The sequence below is a fragment of the Salvelinus sp. IW2-2015 genome, linkage group LG19 (assembly GCF_002910315.2).
Source record: "Salvelinus sp. IW2-2015 linkage group LG19, ASM291031v2, whole genome shotgun sequence".
Lineage (NCBI taxonomy): Eukaryota > Metazoa > Chordata > Actinopteri > Salmoniformes > Salmonidae > Salvelinus > Salvelinus sp. IW2-2015.
In genome coordinates, this window is record NC_036859.1 from 19,467,091 (window position 1) to 19,489,108 (window position 22,018).

The 22,018-nt window shown below is 41.1% G+C and overlaps 1 protein-coding gene across 1 annotated transcript in view; it reads right to left on the reverse strand.

Moving 5' to 3' along the window:
* Window positions 1-13,385, reverse strand: part of LOC111979240 (contactin-associated protein-like 2) — a 64,097-nt gene extending 50,712 nt beyond the window's left edge. The window contains exons 1-3 of the mRNA XM_024009637.2: window positions 13,151-13,385; window positions 3,033-3,143; window positions 116-309 (exon numbers count right to left, since the gene is read on the reverse strand). Coding sequence (XP_023865405.1) covers window positions 116-309; window positions 3,033-3,143; window positions 13,151-13,232 — 387 coding nt within the window. The 5' untranslated portion in view covers window positions 13,233-13,385. The remainder of the gene's footprint in view (window positions 1-115; window positions 310-3,032; window positions 3,144-13,150) is intronic.
* Between the last annotated feature and the right edge of the window lie 8,633 nt (window positions 13,386-22,018).

Below are 22,018 nucleotides of genomic sequence, written 5' to 3' on the forward strand. Positions count from 1 at the left end.
CACATACTTTTGATACATCATCAATGTCTGATGGACTAATTTGAAAGGACAGATGCGACTCTCCCTTTAAACTAAAAACGTTGTTATTTCACTTTGGTTCAAATCATTGACTCACCCATATGTTGCCATCTTGCAGATATGGTCTCCAGTTCCTTCCTGTGTCACTGTACAGGAGTCTGTATTGCATTGTCCAATCAGAGCTGCTGTACCTGCCCTGTGTGGCGATGGAGGTGACCTGCTTCCTGGTTCCCAGGTCCACCTGCAGCCACTGGTAATGATCAGTGTCCACAGGAGACCAGCCTCCAGCACCTAGGGTTGAGAGAGACAATTAAACCAGCTCCATAACCTTGTATAGCCAACTCTAACCTACTTGCAAATCATTTTATTTGCATGTATCTTCCACACACAAATCTTAAACTATTATTATTATTWTTWTTTTTTTAAATAAATTTTACCCCCTTTTCTCCCCAATTTTTCGTGGTATCCAATCGCTAGTAATTACTATCTTGTCTCATCGCTACAACTCCCGTACGGGCTCGGGAGAGACGAAGGTCGAAAGTCATGCGTCCTCCGAAGCACAACCCAACCAAGCCGCACTGCTTCTTAACACAGCGCTCCTCCAACCCGGAAGCCAGCCGCACCAATGTGTCGGAGGAAACACTGTGCACCCGCCCCCCTTGGTTAGCGCGCACTGCGCCCGGCCCGCCACAGGAGTCGCTGAAGCGCGATGAGACAAGGATATCCCTACCGGCCAAACCCTCCCTAACCCGGACGACGCTAGGCCAATTGTGCGTCGCCCCACGGACCCCCCGGTCGCGGCCGGCTGCGACAAAGCCTGGGCGCGAACCCAGAGACTCTGGTGGCACAGCTAGCGCTGCGATGTAGTGCCCTAGACCACTGCGCCACCCGGGAGGCCCCAAAACTTAAACTATTTAACATAAACTCGGGAAAAAAAGAAACGTCCCTTTTTCAGGACCCTATCTTTCAAAGATAATCCAAATAACTTCACATATCTTCATAGTAAAGGGTCCCATGCTTGTTCAATGAACCATAAACAACTTATGAACATGCACCTGTGGAGCGGTCATTAAGACACTAACAGCTTACAGACGGTAGGCAATTAAGGTCACAATTAAGGTCACTTAGAACACTAAATCAAATMAAATTTTATTTGTCACATACACATGGTTAGCAGATGTTAATGCGAGTGTAGCGAAATGCTTGTGCTTCTAGTTCCGACCATGCAGTAATATCTAACAAGTAATCTAACAATTTCACAACAACTACCTTATACACACAAGTGTAAAGGAATGAATAAGAATATGTACATAAAAATATATGGATGAGCGATGGACGAACGGCATAGGCAAGATGCAGTAGATGGTATAGAGTACAGTATATACATATGATATGAGTAATGTAGGGTATGTAAACATTATATAAAGTGGCAATGTTTAAATTAGCTAGTGATACATTTATTACATTCAATTTTTAAATATTAAAGTGGCAGCAGCCACTCAATGTTAGTGATGGCAGTTTAACAGTCTGATGGCCTTGAGATAGAAGCTGTTCTTCAGTCTCTCGGTCCCAGCTTTGATGCACCTGTACTGACCTCGCCTTCTGGATGACAGCGGGGTGAACGGCCTCCTATATGATACCCAGATAAGGCCTTTCTACTTAAAAACACCAAAAGAAAGATGCCCAGGGTCCCTGCTCATCTGCGTGAACGTGCTTTAGGCATGCTGTAAGGAGGCATGAGGACTGCAGATGTGGCCAGGGCAATAAATTGCAATGTCCGCACTGTGAGACGCCTAAGACAGCGCTACAGGGAGACAGGACGGACAGCTGATCATCCTCGCAGTGGCAGACCACGTGTAACAACACCTGCACAGGATCGGTACATCTGAACATCACACCTGCGGGACAAGTACAGGATGGCAACAACAACTGCCCGAGTTACACCAGGAACGCACAATCCCTCCATCAGTGCTCAGACTGTCCGCAATAGGCTGAGAGAGGCTGGACTGAGGGCTTGTAGGCCTGTTGTAAGGCAGGTCCTCACCAGACATCACCGGCAACAACGTTGCCTATGGGCACAAAGCCACCGTCGCTGGACAAGACAGGACTGGCAAAAAGTGCTCTTCACTGACGAGTCACGGTTTTGCCTCACCAGGGGTGATGGTCTGATTTGCGTTTAGCATCGAAGGAATGAGCGTTACACCGAGGCTTCTGGAGTGGGATCGATTTGGAGGTGGAGGGTACGTCATGGTCTGGGGCGGTGTGTCACAGCATCATCGGACTGAGCTTGTTGTCATTGCAGGCAATCTCAATGCTGTGCGTTACAGGGAAGACATCCTCCTCCCTCATGTGGTACTCTTCCTGCAGGATCATCCTGACATGACCCTCCAGCATGACAATGCCACCAGCCATACTGCTCGTTCTGTGCGTGATTTCCAGCAAGACAGGAATGTCAGTGTTCTGCCATGGCCAGCGAAGAGCCCGGATCTCAATCCCATTGAGCACGTCAGGGACCGGTTGGATCAGAGGGTGAGGGCTAGGGCCATTCCCCCCAGAAATGTCCGGGAACTTACAGGTGCCTCGGTGGAAGAGTGGAGTAACATCTCACAGCAAGAACGGGCAAATCTGGTGCAGTCCATGAGGAGTAGATGCACTGCAGTACTTAATGCAGCTGGTGGCCACACCAGATACTGACTGTTACTTTTGATTTTGACTCCCCTTTGTTCAGGGACACATTATTCAATTTCTGTTAGTCACATGTCTGTGGAACTTGTTCAGTTTATGTCTCAGTTGTTGAATCTTATTATGTTCATACAAATATTTACACGTTAAGTTTGCTGAAAATAAATGCAGTTGACAGTGAGAGGACGTTTCTTTTTTTGCTGAGTTTAGAAACATCAGTATCCTCTGCTCCTATGTGGCAAACAATATGTGAGTGAAGTGAATGAGACTGCGGCTTAAAATAATCACCAGAGATGATCAGAATAAAAGCTTAGGGTTTTAGTTGTAAATACCTCCTCTCCTGTTGAGCTTTGCATATCCAGCCCCATATCCACTGGAGTACACTGAAGAGCTGGTGAAAGCAGCCTGGGAGAGTGGTGTGGCCAACGCTTCATCACATTTCCCTGGAGGGCAACACAAAACACAAGATACAGACAAGGGAAGAATGAGTCATCGTCCCATAAAATGACACTTCAGCATGTTGTAACAATTTATTTGATTCAGTGTTATTTTCTTCCTTATAATTGTATTTTACATTACTTCATATACTGCTCAAACATAGACAGAGAGCAGTATATGTATTGGAGAGACATTATGAGAGACGTCCATGAGACGTCTTCCCATTCACACCCTTTTCAATAACAGTTCCTTGGTGGTAATGATTGGAAGCCAAATGCCATTCAATATAAGTACAATATGTCTGTCCAAAGAATATGGCAAGGCCAATTTCTGTCTGGTTTCCTGACCATTTTGGTTATTATTGAACACATCAATAGCAATACATGAATAGCTTAGCATCTAACCTTCAGCCTGTTATGTTCCTGGTAGACACTTTTGATCTTGATTGATAGACACACTCAATCTTAATGAATAACTTTCCATAGACTCCAACAGACTCTTATCGCAATTTGTGCTGATGACTCAGTCTTGCTTGGCTACAGAGGTCAAGGGTTAGAATTCGGGGCTGCATTTCAAAACTCTCTTCACACTCTCTACAATCTAATTAACTAGAGGCCTCCAAATCAACACGCACCACTCATGTTTAAATGGAACTGAGGAGGTCAACATCATTTCCAAAAGTCAATTAGCACTCTTGAATCTGTAGCCATAAGCCAGATACATTTTTTATAGACTTCAAAAACAACTGTGTGGACTTCAGGAAAGGTTACACAGCGCCCTCACTACCTTTTATGATGTAGCTACCTCCTACCTGCTAACTTGATCTAGAAGAACTAGCTGTATAACTCCTCTGTATAACAATTCCTGAGGTTTCCCTATACACCCAACCAACTGCTTGGTAGATAACATGCAGAAATTGTGTCAATATTTCCCTGTGCAATCACAGACTATGAAATGACCAGTAAACATTGGACCAACTGTTATTGTGGGGAACTGAATCGCTTACATTAATAATGTTGCTGGACAGCTGAGTACCTACTGAGTTACATAGATTGTTTGTTACTATCCCTTCATTTGCCTCAAATAACATTTAACAGAAAATTGCTTCTATCAACGTGTCTGCCCTGACTGACAAAGAAGGAACGCTTGCTATTTGATGGAAACATGAAAGAACAAACAAACAAGTAATTTGCTCTTTGTATTTTGACAGGTGAAGAGGGAATGTAGCGCCTCACAACAGAAAATAAGGTATCAACGCAACAAACACTTTCTAAGACCCAAGAAATCAGACAATTCTTGGTGTATGAAAACTTTGGTCTCCAAGGGAGTTGAAAAACATTGCCAGAAAATAACCCCCTTCTTTCCAAAACACATTTTGTCAACAACTTTTTGAGAGAAGCACTTGAAAGTGCAAGGAGAACGTTAATCACGATACTGTAGCTGTGGCATTAGGATGTTTTCTTCACACCAGATTTGTCATCTGCTGAGTGTTGATGTGTGCTACTTTGAAGAATATCAMATTTAAAATATATTTTGATTTGTTTAACACTTTTTTGGTTACTACGTGATTACATATGTGTTATTTCATAGTGTTGATGTCTTCACTATTATTCTACAATAAAGAAAATAGTAAAAATAAAGAAAAACCCTGGAATGATTAGGTGTGTCCAAACTTTTGACTGGTACTGTATATGCTTACTTACTTTATCGTGTTCATAATTTTTAATTTTTAATCTTTATATCTTGTGGGGTTTTGTATTCCATGTTACTGATTACTGTATTGTTGGGGTTTGCGCTTGCAAGAAAGGCATTTCACTGTACTTGTGCATGTGACATTAAAACTTGAAACTTGAAACACACACACACACACACACACACACACACACACACACACACACACACACACACACACACACACACACACACACACACACACACACACACACACACACACACACACACACACACACACCTTTGCCGAGTCGAGCTTTGCATCATGATCGTTTATTGTAGTGAGATTGTCCCTGATGGTTAAAAACATACATTAAGTGAACCAGATKAATTCCTCAGTGCATAAAGGCATGGCTTAGAAAAGCTGACAACTCATTTCTCACTGCTGTGTATCTACTGTAGCTGTGGGATGAGCCTAGAACTCCTGACGTTATTGATTTGGCAATAGCGCCTGAGTGCAGTCTCCTGTGATAGCCTCATTTCCGTTAAGAGCACGAAGACCTTCGATATCATCAGCTACAGCAAGGCCCACTCATCTCATGTCTAGGACTGGCCCTACACATTTTCCTTAAATGCAGTGACAATCATTCCAGGAGCCTTGAGGCTACCGCAGCACAACATCAACAAACATTGGGGTTACACCAAAACAAATTAATTGAGCACAATGACTAGAGGGGAGCTAATGTTGGAAAATGGTAGCTGGTTATTCTGTACATCGGCACCTTTACCTAATTGCTAATTTCTTGTCTAACAGTACATGGGCTGCTGAGTTGTGTTTTAGCAGAGAATACCGGTAGGCAGTTTGTTATAGTTACATGCCATGGAACTAGGCCCATAATACCATATCTATTTACACAGAACGTTAGTGGGTGGAAAAGCGCTACCTCATTGAGCAGTGGTAATGTGGTTACTGGTGACTACCACCACACGCCTACTAGCTGTCATCGAGTTAGGCCTGAGGCCTACAGCCAGACATGTCATTTTTTCATTTCATAAAGTAATTTAGAACTGGAAGCCTCCTAAATAGGCAACACAATGTTGATGGGGATAGGCTAATGAATTTGGTCCACCATGCTCCTTTAATTTGCTGCGCTAAGGTCAGTGACACAATGGCAGAGTCGCTACTACACTGAGAAGTGTGGCATGTTAATCAGTCTGCTTGCTGGCCTCACACCGGAACACACAAGTAATGGGTTAGATTCAATCTGCCACTGTGGAGATTCTGGCTTTCTGGGACTTATTAGCACAGCCTGAGCCTTGGCTGAAGCCGAGCTGTTATTGGAGCATGACCGGACCTTAAACTAATGGAATGGCATGTTTTGTCACCTCCAATGTTAGAGACAGGAGTGAGTGAGTGAGTGAGTGAGTGAGTGAGTGAGTGAGTGAGTGAGTGAGTGAGTGAGTGAGTGAGTGAGTGAGTGAGTGAGTGAGTGAGTGAGTGAAGGAGTGAGGGAGAGAGAGAGAGAGATATTGAGAGAAAATTTGAAGAAATTTGCTGTCTATAGGCTTCTGTTCTTCTCTTCTCCTGTTATTCTTAGACACTAATAAGTGAATGGCTCTGTGACACCACACGTGCCGACAATACTAAACAGTAGGTCCCTGAAAAGCCAAGGACGTTATGTATGAGTGTCGCAAGGACACTTGCTCACAGGATTAATCTAATAGTAGAAAAATAAAGTGTTAGTCGGAACAGTTTTACTTCACTCTATCAGCAAATGAAGCTCTAAGAATAATTATTCTCATTCCGACCATTACTGTACTTTCATTCTGCTGTGACAATGAATTGCCCACTACTCATTGAGCACCAAGTCTGATCCCTCTGAGTGGAAAATTAAAGAAGCTAAATCATTTACTCCGCTAGGAAGTTTGATAGAGTGATGTTTGAATGTTGAACTGTATTGTAGAACACATTAAAACATCAGAGAACAGGGAGAAAAATTGTGTGATGTGGTAGCAAATCAGAATTTGACTAATTCTTATTCACGGAGAAGCAATTCTGCTTCAAATTACATGTTTTACATGCCAGTCAAATTGACTTTTTATTTTTTTTATTTTTTACATTTCCTTGCCTTTAGATTAGTATTAACAAAAGCAACAAGCTCTTAGAAGCCTWCCCTGTGAGATTTGCGGAGAGAGTAGCCAAGCATAAAATTAAACACGCTCGCTCCACCTCCTCCTGTCCTTCATAGCAAATGGATATTTGAGGCTTTTTGAGTGTTTAAATAACTCTCATGAAGCTGCCTCTTACTACCACACTGCTAGACGCACATACAGCACTTGATCAGTGCCAATTCAGACACAGGACATCGTTTTTTTTTAAAGTGGTAATGCATTTGTTACATCTGTAACTGCTATATAGTTATTTATCCCTGCCTACAGTCTTTGGTGTGGCATCCTTATGATAATTTGAGAGGGAAACTCTTCATCCAAATCACAGGTCATTACATATGATATTCTGCCAGAGAAAGAYGTGACACTGATCAATAATATTGGCATCTAAGAACTGGAATAACCAGGGAAATAATGATATTATAATCGCAGACATAAATTGGGTGGGTCTAAACCTAATATGAACTCCTGGTTGAACGTAATGCCAGGGGAGATATGATATCAGTGAACATGAGTCTGAATGAATACGAGGAGAGGTTCATCAAAAAGCTCATTCCAATAGAGGAATATGACATAGGTCACACCAAGTAGTCATATTTTTATGTAGTAAGTATCTTAAATCCCGGGAATGTTTGCTATTGCATCTGAGAGCTGCAGTACAGTCTGAAGTCTCCTCAGGGATATGTCTTGCAAGCTCAATTAAAGATGTTTTGTTTAAAAAGAAAAAAAATTGCCCACCCCATCCCATACTAGATCTGAACTCTGAAATGAATTCAAACTCTTAACGCCATCTTCTCATACAATTATCTGTATGCATCATTTAACAATAATACATTATACCACCATACTGCTGCTACATCTATGAAAAACATTCAGTTTAAATGTGCAATAAAAAGGGGACAAGGATTAATGAATAAGACAGGTTCTTTAACAGTAAACCAGAGCAGATGATTTAAACAGAGTTCTGTGCCTAAAGATCTGTGTCAGAGACAGGGTTAGTCCCATACGGACCTCCTTAATTTAGAGGCAATGGGGCCAAACTCAAACACACTCAACTATCCCCACATAGCATAAACACCATGTTTCAAACAGGATCCGGTTTAATACAGAACGAAGCTCAAAATACAATATGGGACTACATCATTGTGCATGTATTGTGCATGCTTTATTTAATAATAGATTTCATACAAAGCCATGTTTTTGGATCACTCCATTCACAAGAGCAGCAGGCTTTAAGTTAAGCCCCTGAAGCTTTTGTGGTAAACAAAGCTATTTGATTTCCAATATTTAGCTAACTCAACTTCAGCTAATAACAATGAACAGGAAAAAATGTAACCTCCTAAAATGATGACGTTGTTAGAATGTTATATGATTTTAATCTCTGATTCCAGGGTTGGGAGTAATCTTGAGAGTCGGACTGACTGACACTCCAAATGTTGTGATTACTTTTGTTRTGAACGCTGTCAATTATGCCTCTCAAACCCATCCCCATTCAAGTGGTAATGACTGAGCTAGGCTTTGAATGGCTCCCTCCTCAGCTCCCTCTCTTTGTTCGACCCAATCAGACTGAACACAGCATCTGCCCGCGGCGCTCACAAATGAATACTGATTTTGAATGAGAACATGTTCTGTCAAAAGCTAGTGATCCACGGGGGAGGTCTGCTGCCTGAAAGCGAGTGAACGAGTGCTTCCTTTATAATCTGCTCTTTCTGGGACTCAGAAACCCCAATGATTCCCCTCACAATCACACGCAGAGAGTTATGACCGGCAATCAGCCATGGCAAGACATTGGGACTGGGAGTGTGTTTCCTACTATTTTCACCTCACATCCCAATTCAACTGCAAACAACATAGGATAAATGCGGAATCACTTCAGATAAGCACGTATAGGGGCCAAGTTGTCACCATATGTGCAACACCAGTGACTGTGGCAAAAAAACAGCCCAACATTTTATCAGAGATATGGTGTGGTTGGTTGTGATTTTGATATTCTGGGGTCTGATTTTGGGCAGGTCTTTGTTCTGGAGGTGTCCATCAGGAGTGGACAAAAGGAGGAGCCTGTAGAATAGGGGGAGGGTCACGGTAAGGGCGTCACATGGTTTGACAAATCAGGATGGCAGGTGTCCAGAATCTTAATGAGCTTTCTCATTTGCCTAACAAAAAAACACCAACCCAGAGGTTCCTTCTCAAACAGGGGGATATGCAGCAAGATTACTATCTGGAGACGCAATCATTATTTCCCTACTTACATGACCCTGGCAGCAGCTCCAGTTCAATATTATTGGAAACATTTTGTTGTTTAGAGTCACCAGAGCAGAATTGAAAATCCGTACAGCATTTGTAAGGGGTAGTCTCTCTTTCACACATAGTAATAGGCCTCTTTCTATTGTGCCAAATGTTTATATTACAGTGCATTATGCTCCAAATGTGCATGATGAGTCTGTTTTTAAAGTTAGTTTGGTGAACTACAGAGAGACCTGATTTGTTTTTGGTCTATTCCCTATGGCTTCTCCATGCAGGTCTCTGAGCTACTTTAGTGAGGATTGACTGGGTTCATTTTTCAAATGTATTTCCTTTTAGTGGGTCAAATTGCATTACTCAGAGTTTGATTTATCTAAATCCTTTAGCCAGGGAAAGTCAATTGACTCTCGTGAATTAAGTGATTCATTCTAAGCTTCAATTTCACACGTGATCTTTAAAACGTTTATACTATATATTGCCTGTTATATTTAAACAACAAGGCCCGAGGGGGTGTGGTACATGGCCTATATACTGTACCACAGCTAAGGGCTGTTCTTACGCACGACACAAAGCGGAGTGCCTGGATACAACTCTTAGCCTTGGTATATTGGCCATATACCACAAACCCTTGAGGTGCCTTATTGGTATTATAAACTGGTTACCAACATAATTAGAGCAGTAAAAATAAATATTTTGTCTTACTCGGGGTATACAGTCTGATATACCACGGCTGTCAGCCAATCAGCATTCTCTAACCACCCAGTTCATAATGATCAATAACTTTTACACTTTTTTTACACTGTATAAAATCATTGAGGCACAAATGTGGCACAAAGCCCCTTGACCACAATGAGTCTGTCTTTATGTCCCAGAGGTAACTATAGATCACAAAGGTCAACACAGAGACATCAACAGAAGTCAAGACTGATGGGTCCCTGGCTTCGGTTGTCATTGACACATGGCATTATCAAAAGCACTAATCTGGTTTTAATTTATAATCCTTTATTTAACCAGGTAAGTCACATACATAACTTGATAATCGGTCAGGGAACCCGCTACAATAGAAATCCAATAATTTTTCCATAGTAGTTCACCATTTGGCTTTCATTGTTAAGCTAGTCTAACACACAGTATAAATATGTAGATAAGGTAACCAAGAGGTTTACAGCTTAATCTGATCTGAGACATTCAGAAAGCTGAAATAAAACCCCATTAAACCTGAATCTAAATCTCTGCCTCTCCACTCATACAAGTAGTGAAAGGTCAGTGCAGGCTGGAGGAAAACAATTCAATAATGTGTTCAGTAGATATGTTAAATACAAACCTCTGACACAAAAGCACAAACTCTCCTTCTGCCTCTCTCCCCCTGTATCTCTCACTCTTTGAACCTCAAGGAATAGTTTCCCCACAGTGTTAGTATGAGTGTGTTAGTATGTCACTCATCCTCAGTGAGCACAGCCTGCAGTCAAGTCTGTCTGTGAAGGCCAGTCAAAATGGTCATTGGTCAGGCTGTGCTCACTGAGTCTTGGCGTAGTCCATGTTTTTCTCAATTTTCCATAAGCCACTTACAGTTATCAGATAGTTTGCCACTATGTATTGTCTCTTAAAAATAGCTGAATAGACAAATATAATGACAAATAGTCCTGATTCTGTGTGAATTATCTCCTTTCTTAGTTTTATTTCAGTTTGTTGTTTATTTACTTCTGTCCTGGGACTCATCTCAAGGCATTTCAGGGTATCGCAATGTCTCTCTTGCACACATACATGTACACGTGAATGACACGTATACACACAATATACAGTACCAGTCAAAAGTTTGGACACACCTGGAATGCTTTTCCAACAGTCTTGGAGGAGTTCCCACATATGCTGAGCACTTGTTGGCTGCTTTCCTTCACTCTGCGGTCCAACTCATCCCAAAAAATCTCAACTGGGTTGAGGTCGGGTGATTGTGGTGGCCAGGTCATCTGATGCAGCACTCCATCACTCTCCTTCTTGGTCAAATAGCCCATATACAACCTGGAGGTGTGTTGGGTCATTGTCCTGTTGAAAAACAAATGATAGTCCCACTAAGCGCAAACCAGATGGGATGGTGTATCGCTGCAGAATTATGTGGTAGCCATGCTGGTTAAGTGTGTCTTGAATTCTAAATAAATCACTGACAGTGTCACCAGCAAAGCACCCCCACACCATCACACCTCCTCCTCCATTCTTCACTGTGGGAACCACACATGCAGAGATCATCCGTTCACCTACTCTGCGTCTCACAAAGACACAGCCGTTGGAACCAAAAATCTCAAATTTGGTCTCATCAGACCAAAGGACAGATTTCCACCAGTCTAATGTACATTGCTCGTGTTTCTTGGCCCAAGGAAGTCTCTTCTTCTTATTGGTGTCCTTTAGTAGTGTTTTTTTTAAATTGTTGCAGCAATTCAACCATGAAGGCCTGATTCACAAAGTCTCCTGTGAACAGTTGATGTTGAGATGTGTCTGTTACTTGAACATTTATTTGGGCTGCAATCTRAGGTGCAGTTAACTTTAATGAACTTATCCTCTGCAGTAGAGGTAACTCTGGGTCTTCCTTTCCTGTGGCAGTCCTCATGAGAGCCAGTTTCACCACAGAACTTGATGGTTTTTGAGACTGCACTTGAAGAAACGTTGAAAGTTCTTGACATTTTCCACATTGACTGACCTTCATGTCTTAAAGTAATGATGGACTGTCGTTCCTTTTTGCTTATTTGAGCTGTTCTTGCCATAATATGGACTTGGTCTTTTACCAAATAGGGCTATCTTCTGTATACCGCCTCTACATTGTCACAACACAACTGATGGTCTCAAACACATTAAGGAAAGCAATTCCACAAATGAACTTTTAACAAGGCACACCTGTTCATTTAAATGCTTTCCAGGTGACTACCTCATGAAGCTGGTTGAGAGAATGCCAAGAGTGTGCAAAGCTGTCATCAAGGCAAAGGGTGGCTACTTTGAAGAATCTCAAATCTAAAATATATTAAGATTTGTTTAACACTTTTTTGGTTACTACATGATTCCATATGTGTTATTTCGTAGTTGTGATGTCTTCACTATTATTCTACAATGTAGAAAACAGTAAAAATAAAGAAAAACCCTGGAATGAGTAGGTGTCCACACTTTTGAGTGGTACTGTATATATATATATTAAATAATGACTTTGCTTGCAGGTCAACGGGTCTTAATTTTTAACAGGGACATCTAAAGTGCCTGTCACATGAGACCAGTACTCTCTTCCAGCCATCACTACATCTGTTTCAGTCCTGTGTTTAACAGGGTAGCATAAAGAGCAAAGCATGAACACCTACTTCCTAAAAACATGTATGATGATAATATCAATCATAGCCTATTGATGTTTTTGTGCATTCAAGCTAATTCATGTACACTCATCAATTATATAAGAACACAGTAGGCGTCCTAATCTAGCCTGTTATAATTACATTTTTAATTAAACTTTTCGGAGACTCGAATTTGTCTTAATTTAAAAAAAGAAACAATCCTGCAGTGCGCTGTAATAGGAACCGCACTTTACAGAAACAACGTGGCAGAAACATCTATCAATGATAAATCATTTTGACACCAAACGTAGCCTATAGCCCATTTAGCATCATCTAGGATCTCTAGGCTATGAGCGAAACAAGGAGGCAGGTCATAGGTAGCTTATAAACAGCATAGCCCCCCCCCCCCCCCCTAAATACAATAACATACGATTCTATATTACTGAAAACACCGGTAATTATTATACTGCCATGTCTTCTAAGCAGGTCTGATGCCGAAGTGGTGAACACTTTGACGCATAACACTTAGTCTGCAATGCCCTGGTCCTGAACAAGAAGAGCACAAAGCAACGTAGCTAAGCGCATACCATATAGGCTACAGTGTGTGTTAATAGCCTACTTACGGGATGCTGAAGATGCTGCGCGGAGGCTGCTGAAGCGACTGAAGATCCAGAGCAGTAACGTTAGCTCCTTTCCCGGAAGCATCTTTAATTAAAGCTTGAAACAAAGCAAATTTTGGCAAGTTGTGTTTTCCGTTGCCTATGGATGTTTCATAACCCGCCTCTACAGGCGGAAGCAAGCTGAAGACAGCTATCCAGATAATGGTTTATTAGCTATATAGAAAGTGGCTGCTACCAAGCGGCTAGCTCACATGCCGGTGCGCAATATTCGCTACCTCTCGTGTCACCGAACAAAACTGTTTTTTGAACGCACTGCCCCATTACATCTAACGGCATTGTCGGATACAATCTTTATAATTATGATAGGACATACAGAAGAATCGCTGCCAAGTGCTGAATTGGAAATTGCCTTGCCGTTCCCCTATATTTCTGTGATGATGGTATGGTCCACCAAACATGTATTTATATATAAAAAAATATATATATATATTGTAGCAATAATAACAATAACACACATCAATACAGCGACACTCCTGTGAATACAATGAAAACAATGTAATAATAGAACACCAGGCGAGCCTCACCCCAAACAAAAGATTAATTCAGGATATCAATAATATGTGACAAGGCAGAGAGACATTAACAGACATTCAGAGACATGACTTCTAATAATTTTTCCAACTTTTTATACAATTGTAACAGTTCAATGAAAAAAATACAAATAAGACATTTTTCCACCACATTTAGATTTGTGAATATAATATTTGTCCAGGAGAATAATAATGTTAATAAAATAGTTATGATTGGAATTACATGGATAAGCATAATGCCATTTAACATCATCAAAGATAAACATACAGTTTGGGGTCACTTATAAATGTCTCAACATCAACAGTGAAGAGGCAACTCCAGGATGCTGAACTTCTAGGCAGAGTTCCTCTGTCCAGTSTCTGTGTTCTTTTGTCCATCTTAATATTTTATTTTTAATGGCCAGTCGGAGATAGGGCTTTTTCTTTGCAACTCTGCCAAGAAGGCCAGCATCCCGGAGTCGCCTCTTCACTGTTTGTCACGAACGTCGTAGAGAGGAGACCAAGGCGCAGCGTGATTATAATACATACTTCTTTTAATAAAGAAATATACTGAACAAACTAAATACAAAACAACAAAACGAACGTGACCGCTATAAACACTGAGTGCAGACATGCAACATCACATAGACAATAACCCACAAACCAAACYGAAAAATGGCAACCTAAATAGGATCCCCAATCAGAGACAACAATAAACAGCTGCCTCTGATTGGGAACCAATCTAGGCCACCATAGACCTACATATGCCTAGACTACACACACACACACCTAGACTTACAAAAACCCTAGACAATACAAAACAATCATATCCACCCTCGTCACACCCTGACCTGAACAAAATAATACAGAAAACATAGAATACTAAGGTCAAGGCGTGACACTGTTAATGTTGTGACTGGTGTTTTGCGGGTACTCTTTAATGAAGCTGCCAGTTGAGGACTTGTGAGGCGTCTGTTTCTCAAACTAGACACTCTAATGTACTTGTCCTCTTGCTCAGTTGTGCACCGGGGCCTCCATCTCCTCTTTTTATTCTGGTTAGAGCCAGTTTGCACTGTTCTGTAAAGGGAGTAGTACACAGTGTTGTACAATATCTTCAGTTTCTTGGCAATTTCTCTCATGGAATTGCCTTAATTTCTCAGAACAAGAATAGACTGACAAGTTTCAGAAGAAGTCTTTGTTTCTGGCCATTTTAAGGCTGTAATCGAACCCACAAATGCTGATGCTCCAGATACTCACTCCTGGAACACAGGAGTGATGGTTGCTGATAATGGGCCTCTGTACGCCTATGTAGACATTTGGGGACATTTCTAAGTGTCCCCAAACTTTTGAACGGTAGTGTAGGTAATTCTGGAGATTTTATACACAATCATTCATAAATTTCAATCCATTTAACTAGAATGGCAGCATGAAAAATAAATGCTCTATAGATTCGGAATCAGAGGAACAGGGTAGATGGAAGAATATATTTTAAAATTTGTTTATTTAACTTTTGGGATAACTGGACAAGTAAGGTAAAAGGTAGTCATTTTTGACCATAGCATGGGTTGGTCACTTCCATAGCAATATATTGAATTATAATCACCAAAACTTACTTCACTAACTGCCAATCGTATCCATCTATTGTTGCATTTTTTATCCAAAAGATTCAAGTCATTAAATTTGTAAACTTGGAAAAGAGAGAACAACCTCATAATATAACAAAGTGTTCTTAATAAGTCCAAGTAAAGGAAGCGGAATTGCTTTGCAAACCTTCATATATTCTCTCTCAGTAATATTAACCTGAAATTTACCAATGAACTCATCAAACGGCAAAAACTCCCCAGTGTTGCCTACCAAATCACATACAACATGAATACCCTTGTCAAACCAAAGGCCTTTGAAAATGGATTTCCCATTCATTTTAATAACCCTATTATTACAAATCAATGTTTGTGGGTGGAAAAATTGTGCTTGAATATCATTTTCCAGAAAAATAATATTTGCTGGTGAAACTTTCACAAAATTTCACAGGTTATTTTGAAGGGTCAAAATCACATTTCATTTGGAATTCAAGTCCACCAAGTTGATTAAACAGACTGTTAGGGATATGATACCACATTGAGGTAGGATTAGACAGACATAATTTCAACCATTTCATTTTAAAAGCACCCACTAACGACTCAAAAATAAATAGCCTGTAAACCTCCACGATCATAGTCTTTCACTAATTGTGATTTCCGAATATAATTCATTTTATTCTTCCAAACAAATCTAAATATAACAGAATTTACTTTTTAAAAATGTTATTAGAAGAAAGAAAAAGGGATTGACTTTGGTAAATGATTCTAGATAAACCATCTGTCTTGGACAAAAGAATATAACCCAAAATTGAGATATCACATTGCAGCCACTGACTTAATGTCAATGGTGGGTGTAGCTGGTGCATGGAAGTCAGGCGCAGGAGAGCAGAGATGAGTGAACACGAAGCACTTTACTGAGGCAAATAGTAAGACGAGAACGCAACACCGCCACCAAAACCAAATACCCAAAACAAGTAAGGCAGCACAAAGTACCACAAACAAAGTACAAAATACAGGCTGCCACAAAACACAGGTATACATAAAACCTGGCGCTAACCAGCCGGAAACGTGCCAACCTCGACAAATAAACAATACCCCACACAGCCATGGAGGGAACAGAGGGCTAAATACACATAGTAATTATGAGGAGACGTAAACCAGGTGTGCAGGAAAACAAGACAAAATAAATGGAAAATGAAAGGTGGAGTGCCGATGGCTAGAAGACCGGTGACGTCGACCGCCGCACGCCACCCGAACAAGGCGAGGGACCGACTTCGGCGGAAGTCGTGACACTTAATGAAACTCTCATGGAATTAATCCTATTTTCAATGTTTAAAGATTCTCCATCTGAAATTTTTTTTGTGATAAGAATTCCTAAATATTTAACTTCCTTTTTAACAGGTATGGAGGCAATGTTGACGGAGTCTGTCACGTTCGTCGTCGTCCTCGTATGAGGAGGAGAAGTTTGAAGGATCGCAGGACCAATATGCAGCGTGGTAAGTGTTCATCATGAATTTAATAAACACAGAGAACACTTAACGAAACTATACAAAATAACAAACAACGAACGTGAAGCTAACGAATCATAGTGCTGACACAAAAACACTACACATAGACAATCACCCACAACCCACAATGACAAAACAGGCTACCTAAATATGGTTCCCAATCAGAGACAACGACTAACACCTGCCTCTGATTGAGAACCATATCAGGCCAAACACAGAAACAGACAAACTAGACATACAACATAGAATGCCCACTCAGATCACACCCTGACCAAACAAAACATATAAACATACAAAGCAAACTATGGTCAGGGCGTGACAGAGTCACAGCAATGAATTGGCATGCGATCAAATTTGTTAAGGTTGAGAGTCAACCCAGAGGCTATAGAACATTTCTTGATTCTGTCAATAGCCAAGGGAATAGYCGCTCTATCCTTTAGGAAAAGGGCAGTATCATCTGCAAATTGACTGATATTTTTATCTTTACCAAAAATATGGATCCCTTTTAATTTCTCAGATTTGTTAGTAAATCTGTGGCTAAAATAAATAAAAGAGGGGAGATTGGACAACCCTGTCTAATTCCTCTAGCAATAGAGAAACTAGGGGATGTGCCATTACTCATAGCCACCGAACTGCTAATATCATTATACATCATCCTTATCTCTTTACAGACATTCTCCCCAAACCCAAAAGTATAGAGTTCTAAATAAAAAGTTGTGCTCTAGTGTCAAAAGCCTTAAAAAATTCTGAAAACAATATAAAGCCATCATCTTCTATGAACTCAATATAATCAAAAATATCTAAAACCAATTGTATATGGTTATGGATACACCTTCCTTTAATGAAGGCTGATTGAGTTTCACTGATTATATCATCAAGACCTTTTTTCAGCCTATTGGCATAGACATGAGCTAGTAACTTATAGTCAGTTGCCAACAACGTGATTGGTCTCCAATTGTCCAGGTAAAGAGAGTCCTTCTTTGGTTTGGGTATAAGAACTATTAGTCCCAGGTTCAAAGAAGGAGGTAAGATAGCATTAGCAATACCCTCTTTGTAGACCAAAAGCAAAACTCTCTAATATCAGGCCAAAAATGTCAATAGAATTCAGGAGATATATCTATAGGCATTTGTTTAATGGCTTGGTCCAACTCAGTATTATCTATATCAGAATCACAAAGTTTAATAAGCTTTTCTTCTATAACAGAGTTACTAACTGAATCAAAAAAGAAATCCAAGCCGCCTTCTGAAAGATGAGATTGATATAGTGAACTGTAGAATGGTCCACCAAACATACACAAGGGGACACACTTCGGTGACGTGAAATTAGAGTTTTTTTTTCTATACCCCTTTACCGTCCCGCACACTTCCTTTCCATAACAACACAGCCATATCTGAATCATATGGCTCTACCTGTACAGAGCACATGCCCCTTTGCCCTTCCAGTCTCCAAAGTGCCCTTATGGGTGGTGGTGTCAGGTTGAACACCTGCCTCCTGAAAGGTCTGTGCACAGCCCTGCCCAGAATGATTATGTTGAGTTGTTGGCGCTCAATATATATATATATTTTTATATCTGTGTTATTTCACTGAATAATTCTGAACATAGCCTACTGCAACTATATAACTAAACATGTATAGGTTAATAACATCTACTGCACTGATAACATTGCAGTCTGTGGGAAGGCCGTCATGCACCCCAAAAAATCTGAAGGGGCATAAAGTATGTGAACATGGCTGGGGGGTGGAGAATTTGCATTTTTCAAACACCTGAAACAGCCTTTTCCTGCTATCTAAAGCCATATCATTATGCTTCATTCTATGTTAAAAGTATGTCTATTTTCTAAAGTCTACAAACCTTGCCAGCAGGCATGCCAGCTAAAATAGTTAGACAAGCTAGCTACTCTAACTTGATAGCCTAAAGTTCTCAAAGGAGAATAGCAAGAATCGTGTAAACTAACAGGCAGACCACAAACAGGCAAATAACAGCGCAGTATAACAGTGGTGTGCAGAACGGCATCTCGGAATGCACAACTCGTTGGTCCTTGTCACGGATGGGCTATTGCAGCAGAGGGTGGTGCGGTCTGCACAACGCGTCACCGGGGGCAAACTACCTGCCCTCCAGGACACCTACAGCCCCGATGTCACAGGAAGGCCAAAAAGATCATCGAGGACAACCACCCGAGCCACTGCATGTTCACCCCGYTACCATCCAGAAGGTGAGGTCAGTACAGGTCCATCAAAGCTGGGACGAGAGACTGAAAAACAAGGTTCTATCTCAAGGCCATGAGACTGTTAATTTAAACAGTCATCACAAACACAGAGAGGCTGCTGCCTACTTAAAGACTTGAAATCATTGGCCACTTTAATAAATGGATCACTAGTCACTTTAATAATGCCACTTTAATAATGTTTACATACCTTGCAATACTCATCTCATATATATACCGTATTTTATACCATCTATTGCATCTTGCCTATGCCGCTCTGTCATTGCTCATCCATATATTTATATGTATATATTCTTATTCCGATTCTTTACTTAGATGTGTGTGTGTATTAGGTAATTGTTGTGGAATTGTTAGATTACATGTTAGATATAGCTGCACTGTCGGAACTAGAAGCACAAGCATTTCGCAACACTCACAATAACATCTGCTAACCATGTGTATGTGACCAATAAAATGTGAAAAGCAAAAGCAGACAACCGTACCGGGTTCCACTCCTATCAGTTAAAAACAAGAAGGGGCTCCAGTGGGCACGCGATCACCAACACTGGACAATTGAGGAGTGGAAAAACATTGCCTGGTCCAACGAATCCTGGTTCCTGTTGCGTCATGCTGATGGCAGAGTTAGGATTAGGAGCAAACAGCATTAATACATGGCCCCATCCTGCCTGGTGTCAACGGTACAGGCTGGTGGCGGTGGTGTAATGGTGTGGGGAATGCTTTCCTGGCATACGTTAGGTCCCTTGATGCCAAGTGAGCAACATTTCCATGCCAAGAAGAATTCAGGCTGTTCTGGAGGCAAAGGGACTAGATGGGCATACCTAATCAACTGGCCACAGTGTATATACATATATTTTAAAGAAGACATATCTAAGGGGGCACAGGGACATGACGCCTCTGGTCTGAGGGCTACAGCAGTCTGCCTACAAAAAGGGGGAATGTTGAAAAGTGTTAGGAATAACAGTCTCGCCTCATACAACATAAAATATTCATACAGAGCCACAGACTAATCACTAACTTGAAGGAGAATTCTAATTTGAATGTTTAATTTGTTATTGCCTCAGGAGGTTTTCATCCATTATCCATATGAATAATATGTGTAATTTAGTCAAACAGTGGATGGACACACTTGAAAGAAAAGATTGAGTAGGGCTACTGTAGTTATGACTTGAAGGCTGCTGGATCAAATCCCCAAGCTGACAAAGTAAAAATCTGTCGTTCTGCCCCTGAGCAAGGCAGTTAACCCACTGTTCACCAGGTGCCGAAGACGTGGTTGTCGATTAAGACAGCCCCCCCCCCCCCCCCCCCCTCTCTGATTCAGAGTTATGTTAAATGTGGAAGACACATTTCAGTTGAATATATTCAGTTGGACAACTGACTAGGTATGCCCCTTTCCCTTCATCTTTACCTCATCAGATCATTAATTAAACTTGACTAGGCCTAATTATCTAGGCCTACTTACACTGCTCAAAAAAATAAAGGAACACTAAAATAACACACCTAGATCTGAATGAATGAAATATTCTTATTAAATACTTTTTTCTTTACATAGTTTAATGTGCTGAAACAACAAAATCACACAAAAATTATCAATGGAAATCAAATTTATCAACCCAGGAGTCTGGATTTGGAAAACCACACTACAGGCTGATCCAACTTTGATGTAATCCTTAAAACAAGTCAAAATAGGCTCAGTAGTGTGTGTGCCTCCACGTGCCTGTATGACCTCCCTACAATGCCTGGGCATGCTCCTGATGAGGTGGCGGATGGTCTCCTGAGGGATCTCCTCCCAGACCTGGACTAAAGCATCCGCCAACTCCTGGACAGTCTGTTGTGCAACGTGGCGTTGGTGGATGTAGCAAGACATGATGTTCCAGATGTGCTCAATTGGATTCAGGTCTGGGGAACGGGCGGGCCAGTCCATAGCATCAATGCCTTCCTCTTGCAGGAACTGCTGACACACTCCAGCCACATGAGGTCTAGCATTGTCTTGCATTAGGAGGAACCCAGGGCCAACCGCACCAGCATATGTCTCACAAGGGGTCTGAGGATCTCATCTCGGTACCTAATGGCAGTCAGGCTACCTCTGGCGAGCACATGGAGGGCTGTGCGGCCCCCAAAGAAATGCCACCCCACACCATGACTAACCCACGCCAAACCGGTCTTTGCACAACAGCATGTGAAATTTATTGTCAATCAGTGTTGCTTCCTAAGTGGACAGTTTGATTTCACAGAAGTGTGATTGACTTGGAGTTACATTGTGTTGTTTAAGTGTTCCCTTTATTTTTTTGAGCAGTGTATATTACGCAAACGTAAACAAGCCCTTTTGTGTTCAAAAGGTAAGACCTACACCCGGCACTTTTATTTTCTTATCTGTCTCAGTGGAGAAGACTTACACCATATGTGAAGTACACCTACTGTGAATGTTGTGAATGCTCATATTTGTGAATTGTGTGATCAACTCTTCCCTGTGCCTCTCAGCTTGTATGACCTATTCTCAATAGAATAGGTCAATGGTATTTTATTTTATGGGGATATTATATCTTATTGATTGGTCTTTTCCACACCATTGCTCTGAAACAAACACCACAGTAGGCAATGTTGCAGCAACCAAAGCATCAATGATTCATACAGTACTTGGATATGATTTTTATTACATGAAGCTTATGATTTTACTCACCTCTTCAAAATGTCATCCATACAGATATCCCCCTTCTGGCCCTAAAATCCATAAGCCTGAATAGAACATTCACTCACTCTGGGCTTTGAACCTTCCACAGTGTTTCAAATTCAGTTCCTTCAGCTCTACTGTTTTCCTTGTGTGTGTTGCAATATTTACAGCAGTAAAAGGTTAGTAAGAGGGGAGGAAAATCCAAGTCATATAATATGGAACACACAGGCGCACATAATTAGAATTCCCTAGAGATCCTCTCTGATTCTCAAGATTTTGCCGTGTACAAAGAGGTCATGTTAGCTGCTAGCCTTATAAGG